The sequence below is a fragment of the Hipposideros armiger genome, unplaced genomic scaffold (assembly GCF_001890085.2).
Source record: "Hipposideros armiger isolate ML-2016 unplaced genomic scaffold, ASM189008v1 scaffold_479, whole genome shotgun sequence".
Taxonomy (NCBI): domain Eukaryota; kingdom Metazoa; phylum Chordata; class Mammalia; order Chiroptera; family Hipposideridae; genus Hipposideros; species Hipposideros armiger.
In genome coordinates this window covers 938425-957747 of record NW_017731829.1, presented here as the reverse complement: position 1 = coordinate 957747, position 19323 = coordinate 938425, and the positions used below count along the sequence as shown (strand labels likewise).

The 19323-nt window shown below is 50.3% G+C and overlaps 1 protein-coding gene across 2 annotated transcripts in view; it reads right to left on the bottom strand.

Moving 5' to 3' along the window:
- Positions 1–7072: 7072 nt before the first annotated feature.
- The window catches only part of SLC12A3 (solute carrier family 12 member 3), a 32176-nt gene continuing 19925 nt past the window's right edge, over positions 7073–19323 (bottom strand). For both annotated transcript variants that reach the window (XM_019666837.1, XM_019666836.1), the window contains exons 23-26: positions 17107–17193; positions 14044–14179; positions 12429–12496; positions 7073–7507 (exon numbers count right to left, since the gene is read on the bottom strand). In XM_019666837.1, the coding sequence (XP_019522382.1) occupies positions 7366–7507; positions 12429–12496; positions 14044–14179; positions 17107–17193 (433 nt within the window). In that variant the 3' untranslated portion in view covers positions 7073–7365. The remainder of the gene's footprint in view (positions 7508–12428; positions 12497–14043; positions 14180–17106; positions 17194–19323) is intronic.

Sequence of the window (19323 nt, the reverse complement as noted above, 5' to 3'; positions counted from 1 at the left end):
GGCAAAACGCGTGGCCTCGCAGTCCAAGGGGCCAGCAGCCTGGGATCAAGGTCTTGGGCAAGGTTCGCGTCCTTCTGAGGGCTCGGAAGGAGAGGCTGTCCCGTCCTTTTGCCCAGCTGCTGGTGGTTTGTTGGCCACCTTGGGGTTCCTCGGTGGGTAGACATCACCCCATCTCTGCCTTCATGGTCACATGGCATTCTCCCCGAGTGTGTGCCTTCCTATTATTTTCTCTCTCTGCGTGTCTGTTTCTGTGTCCCAATTTCTCCCCTTTTCATTAGGATGCTGCGCCTATTGGGTTAGGGCCCACTCTAATGACCTCATCTTAACGATCATCATCTTCAAAGACCCCATTTCCAAAGACAGTCAAGTTCATAGGTGCTGGGGGTTCGGACTTCAGCATCTTTTTGGAGGACATGATTCAACCCGTAACAGTTGGCCTTAACGTACGACAGAACATGGAGTGGCATCTTTTCAGCTGTCTTTATGTTAAGAAGGGAGGTGGAGGGCTTTGGAGATCATTTGTCCCCACGCTCAGCTCTCTGGGGTTGTTTTTTGTCACCCAGGAAAGCTTTGTTTCTTTTCATCAGGGCATCGCTCCCACCCTTGGTTTAATGCTCTGCTGTCAACATCTGAAAATTCTTAATAAATTTTGAACAGGCAGTCCTGCGTTTTCACTTTTCACTGAGTCCCACAAATTATGTAGCTGGTCCTGCTTTTCATACATCAGCATGGAAGAAAACGGCTGATTATGATCTGGTAGTCTTGCAACTAGCTAGCCGCTGACCAGTGGGACCAGACCAGATAAAACAGACCAGATAAAACAATCAGAGGCCCTCGAGGCAACAGCCAGGCAGGAGATAACGGCTTCATTGAGAAATTAAGTATGCCTCGTAGCATAGTTTCCTCTAGACTGCAGTGACAAGTATCAGGGCCCCTTAAGACAGCACATCCATGTCTGCTCGGTAGTAAGGGAGTAAAGGGGTGTTGTTGTTTTCCTAGGTAAAAGGCAATCCAATTTCTGTGATTCCCTCTGGGGTTATGTTCCAACAAGATAGCGCCTTTTAAAGGACTTTGGTGATTTTGCCTATAGCATGTTTAGAAAAATATTAAATTCAAGTCAACAAAAGTGCCAGGAATAGAAGGATAAACACAAGTGACCCTGCTCTCAGTGACCTTACAAATATAATGGTGGTGATAAGACACTACAAAAATACAGAAATAAAAGACAACCCCAAGGTCTCTTATATTTCTGAAGGACTTATGATTATATCGAGGAATCACACAGAGGCAGGAGGAGACAAAGGGGAGACAGAAAACTTGATGGAAGAGGTAGAATTTGAGATGAACTTTGTAGGCTGGGTGGAATTTGAATAAATAATAATGGCAGCAATTATTGATTAAGCCCAATAGGGTCCCTGTCTACAGAACTTGTATGGGCAAGTATAGCTCAGTGGTCAAACTCATGGACCCAGAGACGGACTGCCTGTTTTCAAATCCAGCTTTTGCCACTTGTGAGCTATGTGACCTTAAACAAATTACTTAACCTCTCTGTACCTAGTTTTCCTTATCTATAAAACAGTAATAATAATAGTATCAATTTCATAGGGTGGTTGTGAGGCTTAAATGATGTAACAATGTTAGCTACTAATATTTGGGGAACTGTAATGAGTCCAGTCCCGTGGTTCCCAATCATGGCTGTGAAACAGAATCACCCAAGGAACTCTTTTTTTTAAAATGAAGATTCCTATGACACCAAGTATTGGCAAAGATATGGAGCCGTTGGAACTCTCTTACATGGCTGGTAAGAGTGTGAAATGGTACAACCCCTGTGAAAATCAGCATGGCAGTTTCTCGTAAACACATACCTGCCCTACAACCCAGACATCATATTTGTAGGGATTTACCCAAAGGAATTTAAGACTGCACAAGAATGCTGACGGCAGCTTTATTCATAATAGCACCAAACACTGGGAACAGTCCAGGTGTCCATCCTAGGAGGCTGGATAAACACACTATACTGTACCCATACAGTGTAATACTACTCAGTAATAAAAAGGAACGAACTACCGACACGCGCAGTAACATGAATGAACCTCAAAACCATGCTCAGCAAAAGGACCAGACAAAAAGCATACATATTATATGACTCCATTCACCTGAAACTCTAACACAAGCACAATGAATCTGTGGTGACAGAAAACAATAAGTGGTTGCCTGGGGGTGGGGGTGGCAGAGGCTGACCCGGAAGGGGCAGGCCCATGGCGTGCTGAAGTTGTCTGTATAGACAGAACCAACTGTGAGCTGCTCTTCCCATCGCTGCTTTCAGTGACATCACGCTGATAGCTTGACATTGGCCATCGTGGGGATATTAACACCAGAGATGAGCAAAGGCTACAAAGCAGAGCTTTCCCCCCAGGGAATCAGTTGTTAAACTTTTACCAACACAACACTGGGCATGAAGGAAATTTCTGGGCTTGTGAAATGTTGTGTCTTGATAGGGTACGGGTTACACAGGCATAGGCATTTGTCAAAATGGATCAAGCTTAAGATTTGTGCATTTCACTACATATACATTATACCTCAACTAAATATGTAAAAAAATATAAGATGGGCATCTGGGTCCCATTTCAAGCCTACCAAACCGGGCCTGATGCATCCAAGTTGGTACTGGTTCAAGGGTGAGGCTTGGAAATGACCAGTCAAGTGTGACAGTAAGTACAGGTTTTCTTTTTAAATTACAATGACGTCAGCGAGAGGTAAGACTAGAAAGAATTCTTAGGACCAGCTCAGGAAAGACTTTGCATAGTAACCCTTGAGAGTGTGGGCCTCATCTGTGGGCAACTGGAGGTGTTTGACCAGTAGACAGGACACGATCAGAATCAGCACGGATTTGCATCATTACGGAGTCTGGGTTTGAGTGGGAGAGACTTGGGGGCCAGGAGACCCGACTTCAAGAGGAAATGTAGACCAGCACTAGGATAGTCCAAAAAAGAAAAAGTGAAAAATACAGAAAAGGAAAGAAAAAAAAAGACATTGCAGAAATAAAGCAGGAGAGAAAGGGGCTTGGTAACGAAGATTGGTTCATGGCTGAGGCCCAGGTGTGCTCAGAAGCCCCCATTTCCCCATCACGGCTTCCTGTCCTCCCTCGTCTAAATAATCTGATTGCAGTCCAGCATTTTACTTTAAAGAGAAAACAAAAAAATTCATTTACTTTAAGTTTCATAGTATGTTTTCATGAGCACAGAATCTTTGCTGTCCTCTAAGTAGAATTTTGAAGGTGTGTTAATTTCTTTCCTTTTACCCTTAGCAAAACACCCAGCTTCCACGAGCTGGTTTCAGACTAGACCTAGCACTAAGGCGAAGATGCTTAAGACACCAGAAATCATTTACAGGAACATTCTTGTAAAAATGGTGCGACTTTTAAATCTCCTCCATGAATTTAATCCTGCTTGCTCAGCCCTCCTATTCAACTTTGGGTTTCTCCTCTTAACCAGGCCCTCCAAACATGTCCACTCATCCCTCTAACCCTCTCACCTCTGACATGGTCAGGTCTGCCTTTCCCGCCCCAGGCCACACCAGTCACTCAGTTTAGCAGGAACTCTCGCTAGGGTCTGGTTCTTTGTGAACAGGCTCCAGCCCCCTCTCCCCGCACTTTGCTCTGTTTCCCAAAACCTCCTCACATTCACCAACCCCACCTTTCTCCAAGACTGGACATTTGAACATCTCCCGTTTCATTTTGTATCTCCCTCACAAGCTGGCGTGAGCATCACTTGTCCATTCTTGCCACTGTCGTTCATCTGTGTGGCATTCTGCTGTCTGGCCTCCCAGCCAGGTGGCTCTTCTCAAGGCTGTCTCTCCACATTTTTAGAAACTGAATATGTTGTGGCTCCCTTTCAGGAAGGGCACTCATGGCATGTGTCAGCTTTCGGTCAGAGGATTAACCCTCACTTCAAGTGGGGAATTACAATGAAGACACTGGCTGGGCTTTCCTGGGCCCCGGTTCTGTGAACACTTTGAAATTGGCAGCATTTTTTTCTGACAGCCTGAGCTATATAGAGCTACAAGCGAAACCTGACTGCTTTGCATGTACTTGGGGGCCTTCCAGCCAGGTCGGTCTTCTGGAACGTTTCAGCTGCTCTCATCCCTGTGAAGCCCACTTCTGCCTTGCCATATGAGAGAGGCCAGGCAGGTTTGTAAAAGGATTCCAGTCCAAACGGGGCTTTCCATGTCCTAGCGAGGCCACAGTTTTCTGCCTGGGAGGTGGAGCTCAGAGAGCCTCCTGGATGAAAAATGGGCTGTACTGTATTTATTGTACAGCCATGACAAGTCTGGGCAGGAGCTAAGGAGGATAAGGAATCTGGAGCGGAAAATTGGGAGCTCGCTGGGCAGTGGGTCCAGGGGAGATAAGTGAGGAGTCCGGCTGTGGTGACGAGTGTGGCTGCTGGCTGCGGCAGGGCCCCAGCCCTGATGACCCATCCCTCTGAGGGTCAGGCTTTCCATGCACAGTGCAAGGGGACAATGACACAGATAATACTTCCTACCACTGAAACTCATAAACGTGGAGCATTTTATCATCGAAACACAGAGAGAGACACACTGTGGATTGAAATGTCTTACTGTCCTAGTGCCCAATAGGCCCAGCAATGACTTGGAGAGCCTTTAAGAGGCCCTGATCACACAGCAGGGCAGTAGGAAGGGGTGTGCCAAGGGATGGGGGGACTGAAGAATGTGTTCTCCACCCCGCCCCCAGCACCCACACTATTGATCAGCCATGCATGGGCCAATCCACAGTCATCAGCTGGCCAGCTGGCTAGTGACACCAGTTCTGGTCCAACTGTCTCATTCCATAGGCTGACGCCCAGAGAGGTTAAGGAGCATATCTGAGGTCACACAGCCAGGTTTGGGGGGAGACACACTCAAATCCAGTTCTCCTGGTGGCTGCCCAGTGGCTCTTTCCACTCAACCTCTCCACCTCTCAGTTTGAGGCAAGGTTAAAAATACTGGGAACTTTTATAAAAACTAAAGAAAACGGGTTCCCTGTGAGTCTGCAAACACATGTAAGATAAGCAAAGGGAAATTAAGTGTCTCCTGAAAATATTTATGTAGAAATCTTGCCATATAACCTACAGAACCAGCGGAATCTCAGAGAAAAGTTCAATCTAGGGTTGAAAACAACAATACAGTTAGTTTTTTCCAAAACACACAGCAGAGTTGAAAAACAATGTGTTCCTATACAAATAAATTCTGTTGATTGAGTGAATGTACTTTTTATTCATTTCATTGTTTTGACCTCACTGTTAACGCAAGGCTTTTTTTGTTTTTCAAAGCTATCATCATTGTTAAAAATTCAGTTTCCAACAGAGTGAAAATTTTATTTTTTTGTTTTAAATGCCTGAAGCCAAAGCATTTTCTGTTCTTGGATCAAGGACTCCCTGAGGTCTGGAGAGGGAGCGCTCACATGCCCGGAAATGGCTTTCCATGTGGTTCTAGAAAGACAAGCATTCCCTGATTGAGTTGGGGGTGGAGGTTGGGGCGTTGGTCCCAGGTTCACTGAATGGCTCAGAGGCAGGCCCCTTTCTGAGGCCCCTGGGGAGCAAAGGAGCCGTCCCCAATGAACCCAGCCAGGCTCTCAGTGTCTCTCAGCAGGTCCCGATGAGCAGAGGCCAGTGGGGCTTATGACAGCCTGGGAGCCCAGAGCCTTTGGTCGCTGCAGTGGGGCGGAGCATTTAATGCTGACGTCCTTTGGGCCCTATCCCTAACAAAGAGATTTTTGCCTTCCTGACTAAGTGGGTGCTTCAGTGGGATTGGAGGGGGCCGACCAGATCCAAAGATGCCCCATTCCATCAGCCACCCCTGTGCTACTGGAAAAGACCCCACCAGCCGTGTCTGCCAACTCAACTTTGTGTTGCGTGGGTACGTCTAGAGCTAAAATGCCCTTTCAGGAAACCTCACCCATCAACACCGACACCTCTTAATGTTCCTTCTGCTCTTGCATCCAAGCTTGGTTGGTGTAAGCTCTCTAGGGGTGTTCAATCTACAGGAACCTGAAACCTTAATAAGAGCAAGGGCCATCTTCCTCGGGTTCTCTCTCAACTCTGACCCCATCTTATGACCACCCACATCACAGCCCCCTCTGCCACTTGCTCTGTTTCTATCGCTTACCAGTGGCTTCTTCTCCTCTATCCTTTCATCCAGTCTTGAGCTGGGGATGAAGCTTTCTGATTCTTAGCCCAGTCTTGCCATCTTTATACCCCGTCTCTGCTCCTCCATTCCTGACCCACCAAACCTCCATCCTCTAGCCCCAACAAAATCTGAAACTGAACACCCTTCCAAGATTCTCCCTAAATATTGTCCCTCCTTGGAAGCTCTGTCTTGACAGGCCCAGCATCAATATGCCTCCTCTGAGTGTTTTGTTAGCTCCATTTTCTTCCCTTGGGATGAGGGGAAATGGCAGTGAAGCCCATCACGGCCTTTCTCCACATCAGCCGGGCTCCCTGCTGTGTAGAAAAAAATGCAGGGCGCCAAGGAAAGTCTAAGCTGTGGTTTTCAAACCATGGGTCACTACCCATTCGAGGGTCCCAAACTCATTTTAGTGGCTTGCAACCAAAATTCAAAGGAGAAAAAGAACTAGAACAGAAAATATCAGAGCATGTTGCCCAGAGTAAGGATAAGTATTGTTTTGTGACACTTTCGTTTCAGTGTGTGTTTGCTCTAAGTCTCAATGTGAAATCTATTTCTTACTGTGAGTTGCAGTGCAAAAAAGTTTGAAATTCCCTGATCTATCAGAGCACCAGCCAAAACACTGAAGACACATTATTATTGAAAGCGAAGGGAGTGAGAGATGGTTAAAGAAATTTGCATTATTATGGAGGTTCCAAGAGTCCTGCATTCCTCATGGAAGGGCTACAGGGTGTGTGTGTGTGTGTGTGTGTGTGTGTGTGTTAGGGGGTGCCCCTTCTCCTGACCTTAGGAGGAGGGAGGCATGGTTAGGGAGTATCCCAGGGAAGGTCTGTAGAAACTGCTAAGAAACACACCCAGCACTCTTACTCAAACTTATATATAAATCAAAGACTATGAACTTAATTTGTTGTAATCAAAATCAAAAGAAATTAAAAGGAATATGGACCCACCAGAGCATTTTCCACACAACGTCAAATGTTGTTGCTTCTCCAGCCCATAAAACAAAGCCCAGAGGATGTGTCCGATGGGAGTGGGGTCCCACCAAAGTCTGGAAATCTATCAGCTTTTTCAGTCAGATTATCAGAGGCTCCTGTTTAAAGTGCAACAGGATGTAAGTCTCATCTCCTCGGAGAGGTGGATGTCCCACGCACCCTCGGCTTCAGGCCGGCATGGACAAGCTGGGAGTTACTGGCAGTAAAAGGTGAGCACGTTTTCCTGGTTTCCTCGGATCAGGAGGACCGGAGGTCTGAGGTCCTGGGACAGCGTCTCCAGCCAGGCCATGTACAGCGAGCTCGGGCATTTCCCCTTCCTCCCTATGGGCAAGGTGCTGCGACACAGGAAGAAGAGGCAGGCGAGCAATTAGCGAGGGTCGTCTGCCCACAGCCCAGCTCATGGTTTGCTTTCTGAATAGCAACTCTGTTTCGTGACCCCTTCAGAGCGCCTCCTTCCCGGCCACCCTAGGAACGACCTCTCGCTCTCTTTAAAAGCATGATTCCAAACGTACCTTCAGCTATGAAGCATTTCTGAACAAAGCCATAGCCTGGAAGGCCCCCATGATCTGGTCCCCATCGGCCTCTCCATCCTCACTTCCTACTACCCTCAGCCTTCTTCACACCCCTACAGCTGCAGTGGCTTTCTTCCTATCCCTGGAAAATTGGCCAGCTTGGTCCTGACCCAGGGTCTTTGCATCAGATGCCTTCTCCACCCAGAAGGCAGCGCCTCCAGCTCTTCACCTGGTTGGCTCCTTTGAATGACTCAGATCTTGGTTCACGTGTACCTCCTTCTCTGATCACCCCCTCCAGAGCGGGCCTCCCATCTCTCTCTATCATATCACCCTGTTTTATTGTCCTCACAGTACGTCTCGCTCTCAATATCCTCTTTTCATTTATTTGTTGTCTGTCTCCTACTATTATATTCGACGCTTACTAACCAGCACAAGAATTCCCTGTTCTCCACCCTCTTTCCCATGATGACGAGAACACAGGCTACAATAGGTAGGGTAGTTGGAGGATCCCCCCCCCCAGGCAGCCGCAATAATGCATGCCGCCCGCGTCGCCTCTCCCACCCCACTCCCAGCAGCGACCCATGATATGTTCCCTGTGTCAGCTGAGTGTCCTTGTCCCGCCTCCGGGCCTGTAGGTAGTAAGGCTCTTGGAGCAGGTTTCCGTCCTTGGCTGGGGACGGCCCCTTGCCTGAACTGCAATGCTATGCAAATAACAGGATGCCCTGGGGAGGCTGTCCAGCCACATTTTCATGGCTGTTCCAGGCAGCGACTTTTCCACCATCTTGAGACTCCAAAAATGCATCGCAGTAACCATAGCTGCCCTGCTCTTGGTTCAGGGAGAAGCCAGCATCTCACAAGAGCCAGCTACTGTTACAGAAAGTTGGGGCGCCAGCGCCTGACATGGGCCTGTACTTTGTTTTCCCAAAGTACATCCACAGGTATTATTTTACTTGAACCTAAAAGCAACCCTGGGGAAAGAACAGGGCCCCCATCACCGCCCTCTCCCCCAGCTGGGGGAACCCAGGCAGAAAGGAGGGTGCTGGGCGACACTGGCGTGGCAATGGCGTCAGAGAAGCCATATGAGTCGTAGCCTCACCACTTCCTCAGCCCTGTGGCTTCGGCAGATGGCTCATTGCTCCTGAGTCTCAGTTTTCTCTTCTCTAAAGTGAGGACACACGTAGCTCCCTCCTAGGATGCGCGTGAGCTCTGCAGAAGACAAGCTCACAAAGGGCACCACACCGCCGGGCACCCAGCAAGCACTTCAGCGTGCTCGTCACTTGTCATCATTTACCAGCATGACACAACCACGCTGGTGGGTGACAGAGCTGGGACTTGAACCAAGGTCTTTGGGTCTCCAACCCCAGCTGCCTCTGCTCACTGCACCCACTTCTTCAGAGAAGGTGAATTGGGGTCCCTAAACAGCTACCCCTTATTTAAAGTTCCATCCTCAAAGCTTCACTTGGGACAACACTACCCTCCTTTAAAAAGCAAGGACCCCAGGATTGGGGAAGGCAGGTGGGGACAAGGACATTTCATTAAGCGAATGTCGCCTTAGTTAGAATAGGTTTGTGTCTGGTGACTTGATAGGGGAAAAGGAAGTGGGTATCTTGAAACAAAACTTCCTGATTTAACAGTTATGCCAAAGGCTGAAAGTGTGTTCTGGTAACTACTTCACCATTCTCAGGGACTGAATTCAGAAATTTCCAAGGTCACGAGGGGCCTGGTGACGGTATTATCGGAGGTGGGGGACATCCATCACTCCTGCTGTGGCCTTTTAAGCTTCAGTGTGAAATTCCCTCCCCCAGCAGAGCCTGCCCACCTGTCTGAGGGACAGGCTCCCTTGACACTCACCCCCAGTGCACAGTCAACGACACTCTATTCCTGCTCACAGGGTGTGCGTGCTTTAAACTACCAATCTTTAGAAATAAAGCCACTCCAGCACAAAGGATCTTTTTGTTCAGAATTGCATCACTTAGCCACAAAGAAAGGCAGCCTGGGATCTAACCTAGATGCAAACAGTAACCCTGTGTCAGAACCTTCGCCACAGCTTCAAAACCCCATCACTGCCCCACAGCTGTGAGATCCTGGGCAAGTTACTTAACTCCTCTGAGACTCAATTTCTTCATCTCCAAAGGCTGGGGGGAGGGTAAAGAATAGAACCACTTCATAGAGTTTTGAAAATGAACAAGGCCAATGCCTTGAGTGTCAGAGAGGCTCAATCAATACAATGCAACGTGGATGCTTATTATTTTGATTATTACTATTTGGCTTTGAGGAAGAAGTCTTTAGAAAAAAAAGAGGAGTCCAGACCCCAAAGAAAGACCAGAAATAGGGTTGTTAATTTGGGCAAAGCTTGCTGGGCTGGTTACAAGGCTGGTTTATCAGCTGTGCGGGTTAAACTGAACTTAAACTTGCCATTAATCAGATAAACTGCCGATGGGTAGGCAGCCAACAACCAAATCCTGCCTCCAACTTGCTCTAGAAAATGGCTCTGCTATGCTGTCCAAAATGCTGGCGAATGTCGTTTTGTCATTTCACCAATGCTTGGGAGCACTTTTGTTTCCTCAGAATTTCTGGGGAATGCAGGTTTCTGGACTGTCCCCCAGACCCTGATCTGGAAGGAACGGAGAAATTTGCCATTTTCCACAGTCTCCTGGTGTTCTGATGAAGGTGACCTTCACAGAGAACTTTTAGAAGTGGGAGGAGGGGGGAGTGGGAGTCAGCAGTCCTGGACTGGAGATTAGTGATGCAAAAATGCAGCTGTCATGTCCTCTGAGAGGGGTTGGCCTGACAGCCGGTGCCCTTTGGGCAACAGCTGTAGCTGCCACCATGGGGTGGGACGCTGTGTGTAGGCCTCTCCTCTGAGGTGATTTGGACTCATTGTTATTCGTATCAGCTAATCCCACAAAGACTGGTGGGCAGGGTGTTGGCTTTCCCTATGAGGCCTGTGGGGTGGGGGAGTGGAAGTGGAGAGGCACCAATAGGTGGTCATCTCCCATGATGAGATTCCTCATCTTATGTCTTGAGAGCCTGACTCAGTTTAGTGGCAAATAAACTTGGAATCAGCATGTTAGAGTGAAAGAGAATCTAGGAAGTAATTTAGTTTAACTCTTTTCTATAATCAGGGAAACTGAGGCTCAGAGAAGTAGGGTACGTGCCCAAGGTCACACAGTGGGCTAATAGCAGACAAAATACAAGCCTGTTTCTGTACAAGCCCTGTACTGAGAAGTGTCCCACTCTGGGTTTACTGCTCTGCTGTCACCATCTTGACATTCTTAATACGTTTCGAACAAGGGGCCCCACATTTTCATTTTGCAGCAGGCCTCACAAATTGTGTGCTCCGTCCTGGTTTCAGGGTAGGAAAAGAACAGGTTCTGCAGGCTTCTTGGCAGCCCTGTGCAACTCCCAGGCGAGTAGCCCCGGGAAATGTAAGAAAGGCCAGTGTTCGCTCCCGTTCCCTTTGAGCTGGCCTCTTGGGGAGAAGGGACGCAGGCATTGCTGACCATGTCCTCCCTCCTGGCCTCGGAGAGAGTAGAGCCACCGTGAGACCCTCTCTGTGCCGCTGTCACCTTCCACTTACTCAGGGTTGGCCAACTCCCACCAAAGGCGGCTCATTGCTGGGCACAGGCAGCAGCAACAGAAACCAGAGGGTCTGATAGGCAGGGCGGCGGGACTGATCTGCTTCCGCAGCCCAGGCTTCACACCAACGTCAGCTGGGGGTGGCCAATGCCAAAGAGGGCTGGGCGATTCCCAAATAACTAAGAATTGGTTTTCTTCCGGAATGAGCTAGGTCCCCTTCGAGAAGCGGAGTTTGGCAGGAAAAGGCGACAAATAAGGGAAAAGCAGTGGTGAGGGATGTCGGCGAGGCCGGGGAAACGTGAGGCCCTAGGCCTCTGCCCGCTGGTACTGACAAGGAGAACATTCCAAGACGTCCTAAGTCAAATTATCGCAGGCCAGAGTCCAAGGAGGAGGCAAGAAGGGGTTAATCCGGGAACAACTGCAGGGCCAAACCGACAAAAGACGGCTCCCACTCCTAGTGTATACTGGAATTTTGGATGAACTTCCAGGAGGCCAGTTCCATGATTATCTAAACGAGGAAACCGCCAGGCGCCACCCAGCCCCAGGAGCTTCTGCTCGTTGGCAGATGAGCTTTCCAACCCGCTGCCCACGGCCAACCACAGGAGTGACACTTCTGCCCTGTGGGCTCTGTGCCCCGCTTTGCCTTCCCCCACCCCCTCTGTCTACAGCCAGTGTGAATTCTTTCAAAACAGTGTACATCTCTCTCCCCTCTATTCGGTGTATAAAAACTCCCAACAAGTCCAGGATCTGGGTGTGCTGGCTTTGCCACCCGCCACTGCTGCGGGTAGTTCATAGACGCCATGCGTCAGGATCTGGTCTTCTTTCTTTCCCTTCCTTCCTTCCTTCCTTTCCTTCCTTCCTTCCTTCCTTCTTCCTTCCTTCCTTCCTTCCTTTCTTCCTTCTTTCTTTTTTACTAACAATGACCCAATAAACCCTTTCTTTTGAAAAGCCTTTCTGCTGTGGAAGTTCACATTTTTGTTTAACAGCGCTCAGGTGAGAACGTGTGGCAGACGCAGGCCCTGGACGTGCTGAAAAGCCACCGGGGTTGTGTTTACCTGCGCTTTGAGCCTTTCTGTCTCGCAGGGGAAGGTTCAGGTCCCCAGCTGGTGGCCACCCTTTCCCAGCGCTGACACCCGTGGCCTCTGGGACACGTGTCTCTACTTACATGACGACGAGAGCAGCGTCTCGGGAGGAATCCAACAAGATCTCGTTGAGCCTCACCTGCCGCAGGGACTGGGGCGAGGAGAAACCATGTGGTCATTGTCCACATCCTTGGGAACAGTCCCCGCCAAGCCCAGGGGCCTCTTTCAACATTTCAATCAGGACGTATGCATCATTCCCCCTAAATTATTGTAGACTCTCCTGCCTCCAAGAAGGAAGGAGACCCTTATCATAACTGAGTGCCAGGCTCACCTCCTTGCAAAGCCCTCCTTGCTTGACTATGTTACCACCACCAGCAGGACAGTGGAGGGACAGAGCACCTCACGTGGTGTTGGGAGAGCTGATAGAGAGAAACTGAGCAAGGCACACTGACTCCCTGAGCTCCACCTTCTTCATCTATAAAATGAGTATGAAAACATCTCTCCCCCTCACGCCCCCTCCAGGGGAATTTCAGGAAGCTGAAGTGAGATAACCTATGCAGAAGCCCAGAGTGGAGGCCTGGCCTGCGAAGGCTTGATAAGGTGGAGCCGGTGGATCAGGGGTGGGACAGACGTTCCTCCCACCTCATAACAGGGTAGGCTAGAACCTTCTTTGGACACGATGCTTTATTCAGCTTTTTCCAAGGAGCCAGGCAGCTGTGTGTGCCCTCTGGGGTAGGGCCTCAAGGCTGACAGATCAGGGAGCTCCCCAACACTTGTGTGGGGTTGGGCTGCGGGGCAGACTCCCTCCTACCCCAAGGCCTGTCTACAAATTGTTCAGAAATGATTGACGCTCAGAGTCTGGTAGTGGACGGACACCTCATTTGAGAGAATGGAAAACTGAGGGCAGGTGAGCTGAGCTAGATCAGAGCTTCTGACCTCACACTTCTGGCATTTTGGGTGAAAGAGTTTTTCTTTGTGGGCTGTTGGTTTAGCAGCATCCTAGACCTCTACTCACTAAGTGACAATAGCAATCCCACCCTCCAGTGGTGACAGCCAACAATGTCTCCAGAGGTTGCCAAATGTCCTCTGAGGGTCAAAATTGTCCCCTGGGGGAGACCACTGACCCAGGGCACAAAGAGAACAGAACTGTGATTTCCCCAGTCCCCCAAACTGCTCTTTGCACCTCAAAATGGCCATGGCAGCCACCACTGTCCTTTAGCTCTCATTAGAGCCTTGAGATGCTGTCTGGCAAGGGGGCGGCCATGGCTTTGGGCTGCTTCTGGGCTGGGGTCTACAGGCTAAGGGGAGAAAGTCAGGCAGCTTTGTGGGCCCACAGGACACATTCTACCTCTGCCTTCAACACTTGTTTCATGAGTCCCTTTCACCAGGCACAGAGGAATGGGGGAAGGGAGGGAGAATGATGCCAGGCTATCCATCGCCATGGCCAGGGTGACTCAAAGTAGGCAGGAGGACTAGGCTCTCGTGGCAAGGACGGCTCTGAGTCCCACAACCCCAAACTGGTTACCCATCAGGCCGAGCACCTGTGGCTTGAGGATACCTCAGAGCTGGGCGTGAGGGGGGCTGAGGGTCAAGGGGAGGGCGTTAAGGAAGCTCAGGACAGACGGGCACAGGGTCCTGATTCAGGAGAGCACCTGTCTCCCTGACCCCACCCCAGCAAGGTCCTGCCCCCTCCTGTACCTTGACTCTATTCTTGTTAATCTCCTCATCCGAGATCTTCCAGGGGCAGTCCCGCCTCATCTCCGTGACAGTGGCCTCGTCCTTGAAGCCATCATTCAGGCGGAAGGGTGCAATCATGTCCTCAAACTTCTTGGTGCTGGGAACAGAGAGAGCAGGTGAGACCAGGTAAGATGGCCCAGTTTCCAGGGGACCCAGGTCCTGAGAGGGAGATGGAGGTGGGTGCCACAGGGACAAACTTTTCCATCTGAAACCCATTCTGACACTGCCATTAACATCAAAGCAGCTTTTGTGTTGAACTCGGCACTGATGGTACTTCTAGGAGTTGTCCACAACCACTGACCTGGGACCCACCTCCACCCACCCGAATTTTCCCAGGTATTTGCTGAGCACTCTTCTGTGCTGGGTTTGTTGCTACACACGTGAACAAACGCTCCTCATGGAGCTCACGCTCTGCTGGGTGATACGTAGGCTCAGAAGTTTTACAAAGGCTCTGGGATGGGGACTAACAGGGGTAGGGAAGGCCTCTGGACCTAAAGGATTCCTGTCCTTCCGAAGCCAGCTATGCACAGGGCAGGGGCCGCTGGAGCAAACAGAGTGGAAGGTGCAAAGGCCCCGAGCAGAAGCTTGCTCGGTCTGCTTGAGGAGCAGCAGAGAAGCTGTGTGGCTGGATCACACACAGGGGAGGGCAGGGGAGAGTGGGGCGAGGCAAGGACAGACGGGTGTGGGGCCAGGTCAGCCAGGCCTTCATGATTTGTCCTGAGTGAGACAGGAAGCTGCTGGAGGGTGTTCTGTGTGACCTGACTTCCGTTATTAAAGACAGAAATTCCGACTGGTCGGCATTCCGATGAAGCCACGCGGATGGACAAGCTCACCTGGGGACAGAGGAAAGAGAAGGGGATCCAGGGCTGAACCCCCAGGATGCCAATGAGTGTCAGTCAGGTAAAGATGGAAGGGGCAGCGAAGGACACTGAAAGACGACCCCTGAGGCAGGATGAAACCAGTAGAAAGTGGCGTCTTGGGAACCAAAAGAGCTGTTTCAGGAAGGATGGCTGAATCAAATACAGCTGAAAGGCAGAGAGAGGAGGACAGAAGTGGCTCTGTGCGGCGCAGAGGTCACTGATGATGCTGGCGAGAGTGATTTTAGTGGAGGAGTGAGGTGGAAACCAGACTGGAGAGAGCCAGGAGGAAGTGACGACAGAGTGTACCACCTCCTGGGAGAAGTCTGACAGGGGAGGGGAGAAATGGTCCTGGAGGTGGAGGCAGAAGCAGGGGCGAAGGAGGGGATTTAAAAGAAAAAGAGAGGCTGGATGGGGTCTGCGTCTCGCTCCCTGTCCTCCCCAGCCAGAAGGCCTTCCCCCATCTCTCTACGTCTGTGGCCTTTCTCAAGGCTTTGCTCCTTCACCAACAGAGACGTCCTATTCTATTTTGCATCCTGTTCCATCCGCTATTCTGACAGCTCTTGACGTCCTGCACTGAACCAGGGTAAACCCTGGAGGGCAGGTTACTCATCTCTGCCCCTGCAGCTCCAAGCAGAGCTTGAGCAAACGGTAGGAGTCAATGTATCCATCCCCATTAAAGAGTTCCTTTCTCCCCACCTCGATTTTCTTCCCTCTCCAGGTAATGGGAGACAGAAGGGAGAAGGGCAAAGAGATCAGGACCGACCTTACTGTATGAAGAAGAGAGAGTCCTGGACAAGCTCATGTACCTTGATTTACATTACAGCAAATCCTGTTGGAAGCATCTTATTTGAAGAATATGAAATTGAATCATGGGAAAAGTACATGACCCCATAATTGAGCCTTGCTACAGTTCACACCAGGGTTTGCGTAAAATCTGCATACTGCCTTTGCATGGGGGGGAGGGGAAAAAATTTTTGCCCAGACTGGTCAACATTTTCCCCCACTCCAAACCCACCATGGCTGAACAGTGCATGCTGGATAAGGCACCATGTTATAATGTGTTAATATAACATCAGGGGCTGCATGCAGCTGCCCGCTCCTGCCTCAGGGCCTTGTACCTTCCATTGCCTCCAGCACCTTTCAGCCCATGGAAGCGACGTGCCTCTGCTGCAGCCCCTGCAGAAGGAGCTGCCCTCCAGCCATGTGCTTTGGTAGATGTGACTCTGCCACCCCCGGCCATGGCCAACTGGACCAACGGTAGCTTTGGCCTGGCAGGAAGGGACAAGCTGGGCCAGTCACATTCCATTTTCAGGAACTTAAATTAGGCAGCGCCTGGCGAGGGAGGCAGCTGGCACAGAAAAGTCAGGATGCAGAGCTCAGAAGCCACACGAGTAGGCAAAAGCCACAACTCCAGCATGTGTTGGACACTGACTCTGGGCCGGGCGCTGTGTGAAGCACTTTACATAGATTGTCTCTAAGACAGTGGTTCTCAAAGTGGGGTGCCTGGACCAGCACTGACGGCTTGTTCGACATGCAGGTTCTCAGGCCCTACCCCAGACCTACTGTCTCAGAATCTTGGGAGTGGAACCCAGCAAGCTCTGTTTTCACAAGAACTTCCAGGTGATTCTGATGCGTGCCAAGGTTCGAGAGCCACTGCATTATGAAAACACTCCGGGGTTGGAGAGAATTTAGGAGACCAGTCACCTTTGGAGGTAAAACCAGCCTTTCATCAGCAGCCAGCAGCCTGGGCTTGTGAAGTGTGTAACCAGAGACTCCCTTGTCCCCCAGGTCTGTGTGTGTGTTGGGGGTGGGGTGGGGAAACTTTGTGGATGAAACACCGGCCTCTGCTCAAGTCGCAGAACAGCCATGACCTTCACCAGTAGGAGCTTAAAAACACTTGGTCTAAGAAAAGCATCAGTGTCAATGTTCATCAGCCTCCAGCGCAGGTGTGTCTCTGGCAAAGATCAGAGCTCTGATATGCAAAGGAAGACACACAGACCCGAAAACAAACGGCTGCACACTCCAACCCTTCCTCTTTCGATCCATGAGCCCCATCTAGGCAGGGGGGCAGGAAGGACAATGCCTCTGCCCTTGGTTCACCAGAAAGGGGCGACAGACACACAGCTGGCCCTTCTGCCTGGAACCCCCAATACAGAGAACTCACTGCTCAGCCCGAGGCTTCTGGTTGATGTCGGGAAGGACGTGAACTTCGTGAAATCCGAGTCGGAACTTGCTGAGCAGAGAAATGATCCTGGAAGACAGAGATTTTTTTTTAAAAAATGCATTCATTCATTCAATCCATTTTTATGGCAGTGAACAAAACAAATTAAATCCTGCCCTCACGGAGCGTACATTCTAATCTGGCAGGGGGGCCAATGATAAATGAATATTGATAAGGTAGGTCAGCCAATGACAAGTGACATGGAAAAGTAATTGACTAGTATTCTCCAAGTCTCTGGGGCCATCTCTGTACCCCCCATTTTAAAGTGTCTGCACATCTGATCTTGTTACAATGCAGATTCTGACTGCCGGTCTGGGTAGGGCTTGGGATTCTGCATTTCTGATAAGCTCCCAGGTGATCCTTGTCCATGGACCCCACTTTGAGAAGCAAGCAAAGGTCAAAGAGACGGGAAGGTGAACTACAGGACATCACAGGGTGGCGGAGGAAACAAAGATAACACATATGCATTAAGTACAGAACCAGGAGTAGCAAGCCGGATGGCGCTGACTTTGCATCCAATGGGAGCGAAAATGCCAACTATGGTTTGCAGCAGTCTAGGAAGGCTTCACAGAGGAGGTGGCAAGCTGGCTGGACAGTGCATGGTGGGTAAGGTTATTATAGGCCAAAGCGAGTGAGGCAAGGGTGTTCCCATTGCAATAACCCAAGGAGACTTGTAAATAATACACCTGCCTTGGTCCTAGCCCCCCATTGTGTCAAATCCCTGAGTGGAACATGGCTTTGGGGATACCCCAGTTCTAGTTGACAGGGAGACAGGAAGTCCAAATGAGCGAAGGCATGGGGTGAGGGGCCGGGGGAGGGAAAGGACCAGGCTGGGGCTGGCCATTAAACCACTGCAGATCCCTGAACTTGGGAGTGAAATTAGAAAAGCAGGGCTGTGGGCAGACGGCTTGGCGTGCAGCATAGAGGTGTCAGGCCTGGGCAGGGCCTGGGCAGAAGGCAGCGCAGGCCTGGCCTCCAGGTCACCAGGACGGGGAGGATGTGGCCGCGTCAAGTGGCAGTTGGGAGGCGGAGGAGCTTTCACAACCTTCACATGGTAGACACCCTGTGGCCCCGCAGTGCCATGGCCTTGAGCCAAACTAAACCTGTTAAGTCCGGCTTGCATTCGGAGCTGGAACAGAAAGCTGAGGCTGATCTGCTGCTGGGAGATCTTGGAGAAGCTGCTGCTGCTTTTCCCAAGCACGCCTTCCTGGGCGTTGCTGAGAAAGGCCTTCCGGTGGAGGAGTTCTCCACAGGGGCGAGGACAAGGAGATGAAGTTGTTGGGTTGTCCTGAACTCACGTAGGAGGTGACTGAGGGGGTCGTGGGGATGTGGCTCTGGCACAGGACTAGGGCAGCACAGGCCACAGGGTCCTGACTAGAGGCTGGGCAGAGTTTTTCCTCTTTGGCTAATTAATTGTACCACCTTGGGTGGCTACCCCGTCTTTCCCGACCCGTCTGCCCCCACTAGCAGCCCTCCATCCTACCACCTTTGACCTTACTTGACCTTTCTCTAAAGCAACAATTGCCCCATTCTAGGCACACATGTGTCAGCTGCCGGACTCCCGCCACCTCCACACCTGTGTACCTGTCTTACCATTTACTTCCTTTTCAGCTCAAATCAACTGACACACTTACTTAGATATATCTCGAAAGGAAATTTCATGTCACAACTTTAAACAGAAAACCAACTTCTCTTTCCAAAAAGAGGTGACCAATAAAACCCAAGTCAATAAACCACAACGTCACTAACTTTTGGTCGAATGCCATCACCTGCCTGCCATGCCCCCAGCCAGGCGCACACTCTCTTGATTACATAAGAAATTAACATGGGTTCCAGAGCAGAGAGTCCTTTTCCTGCACAATTAGCCACACAGTTGGAGGAGAACTAGAGGTCGCTTGTTCCGCGGGATTTCTGCCCCATCTCCTGGCCACTAAAGTCACCTCTTGTCTTGTCTGGGATGGCAACCCAAGCCTACGGGGACATCGCCCCAAGGAGTCTAAGCTCTGCCTCTCTTCTCCAGAGGAGGGGACTTCTTCATCCTTCATTTCACACAGTTATCTCCTTGCGCAGATTTGGGGTTTTAAAATTTAACACCCCTCCCTGTCATGCTTGGGACTAGGGCGTCTGCAACCCCCTTTAGGAGGACAAGACACCAAAACA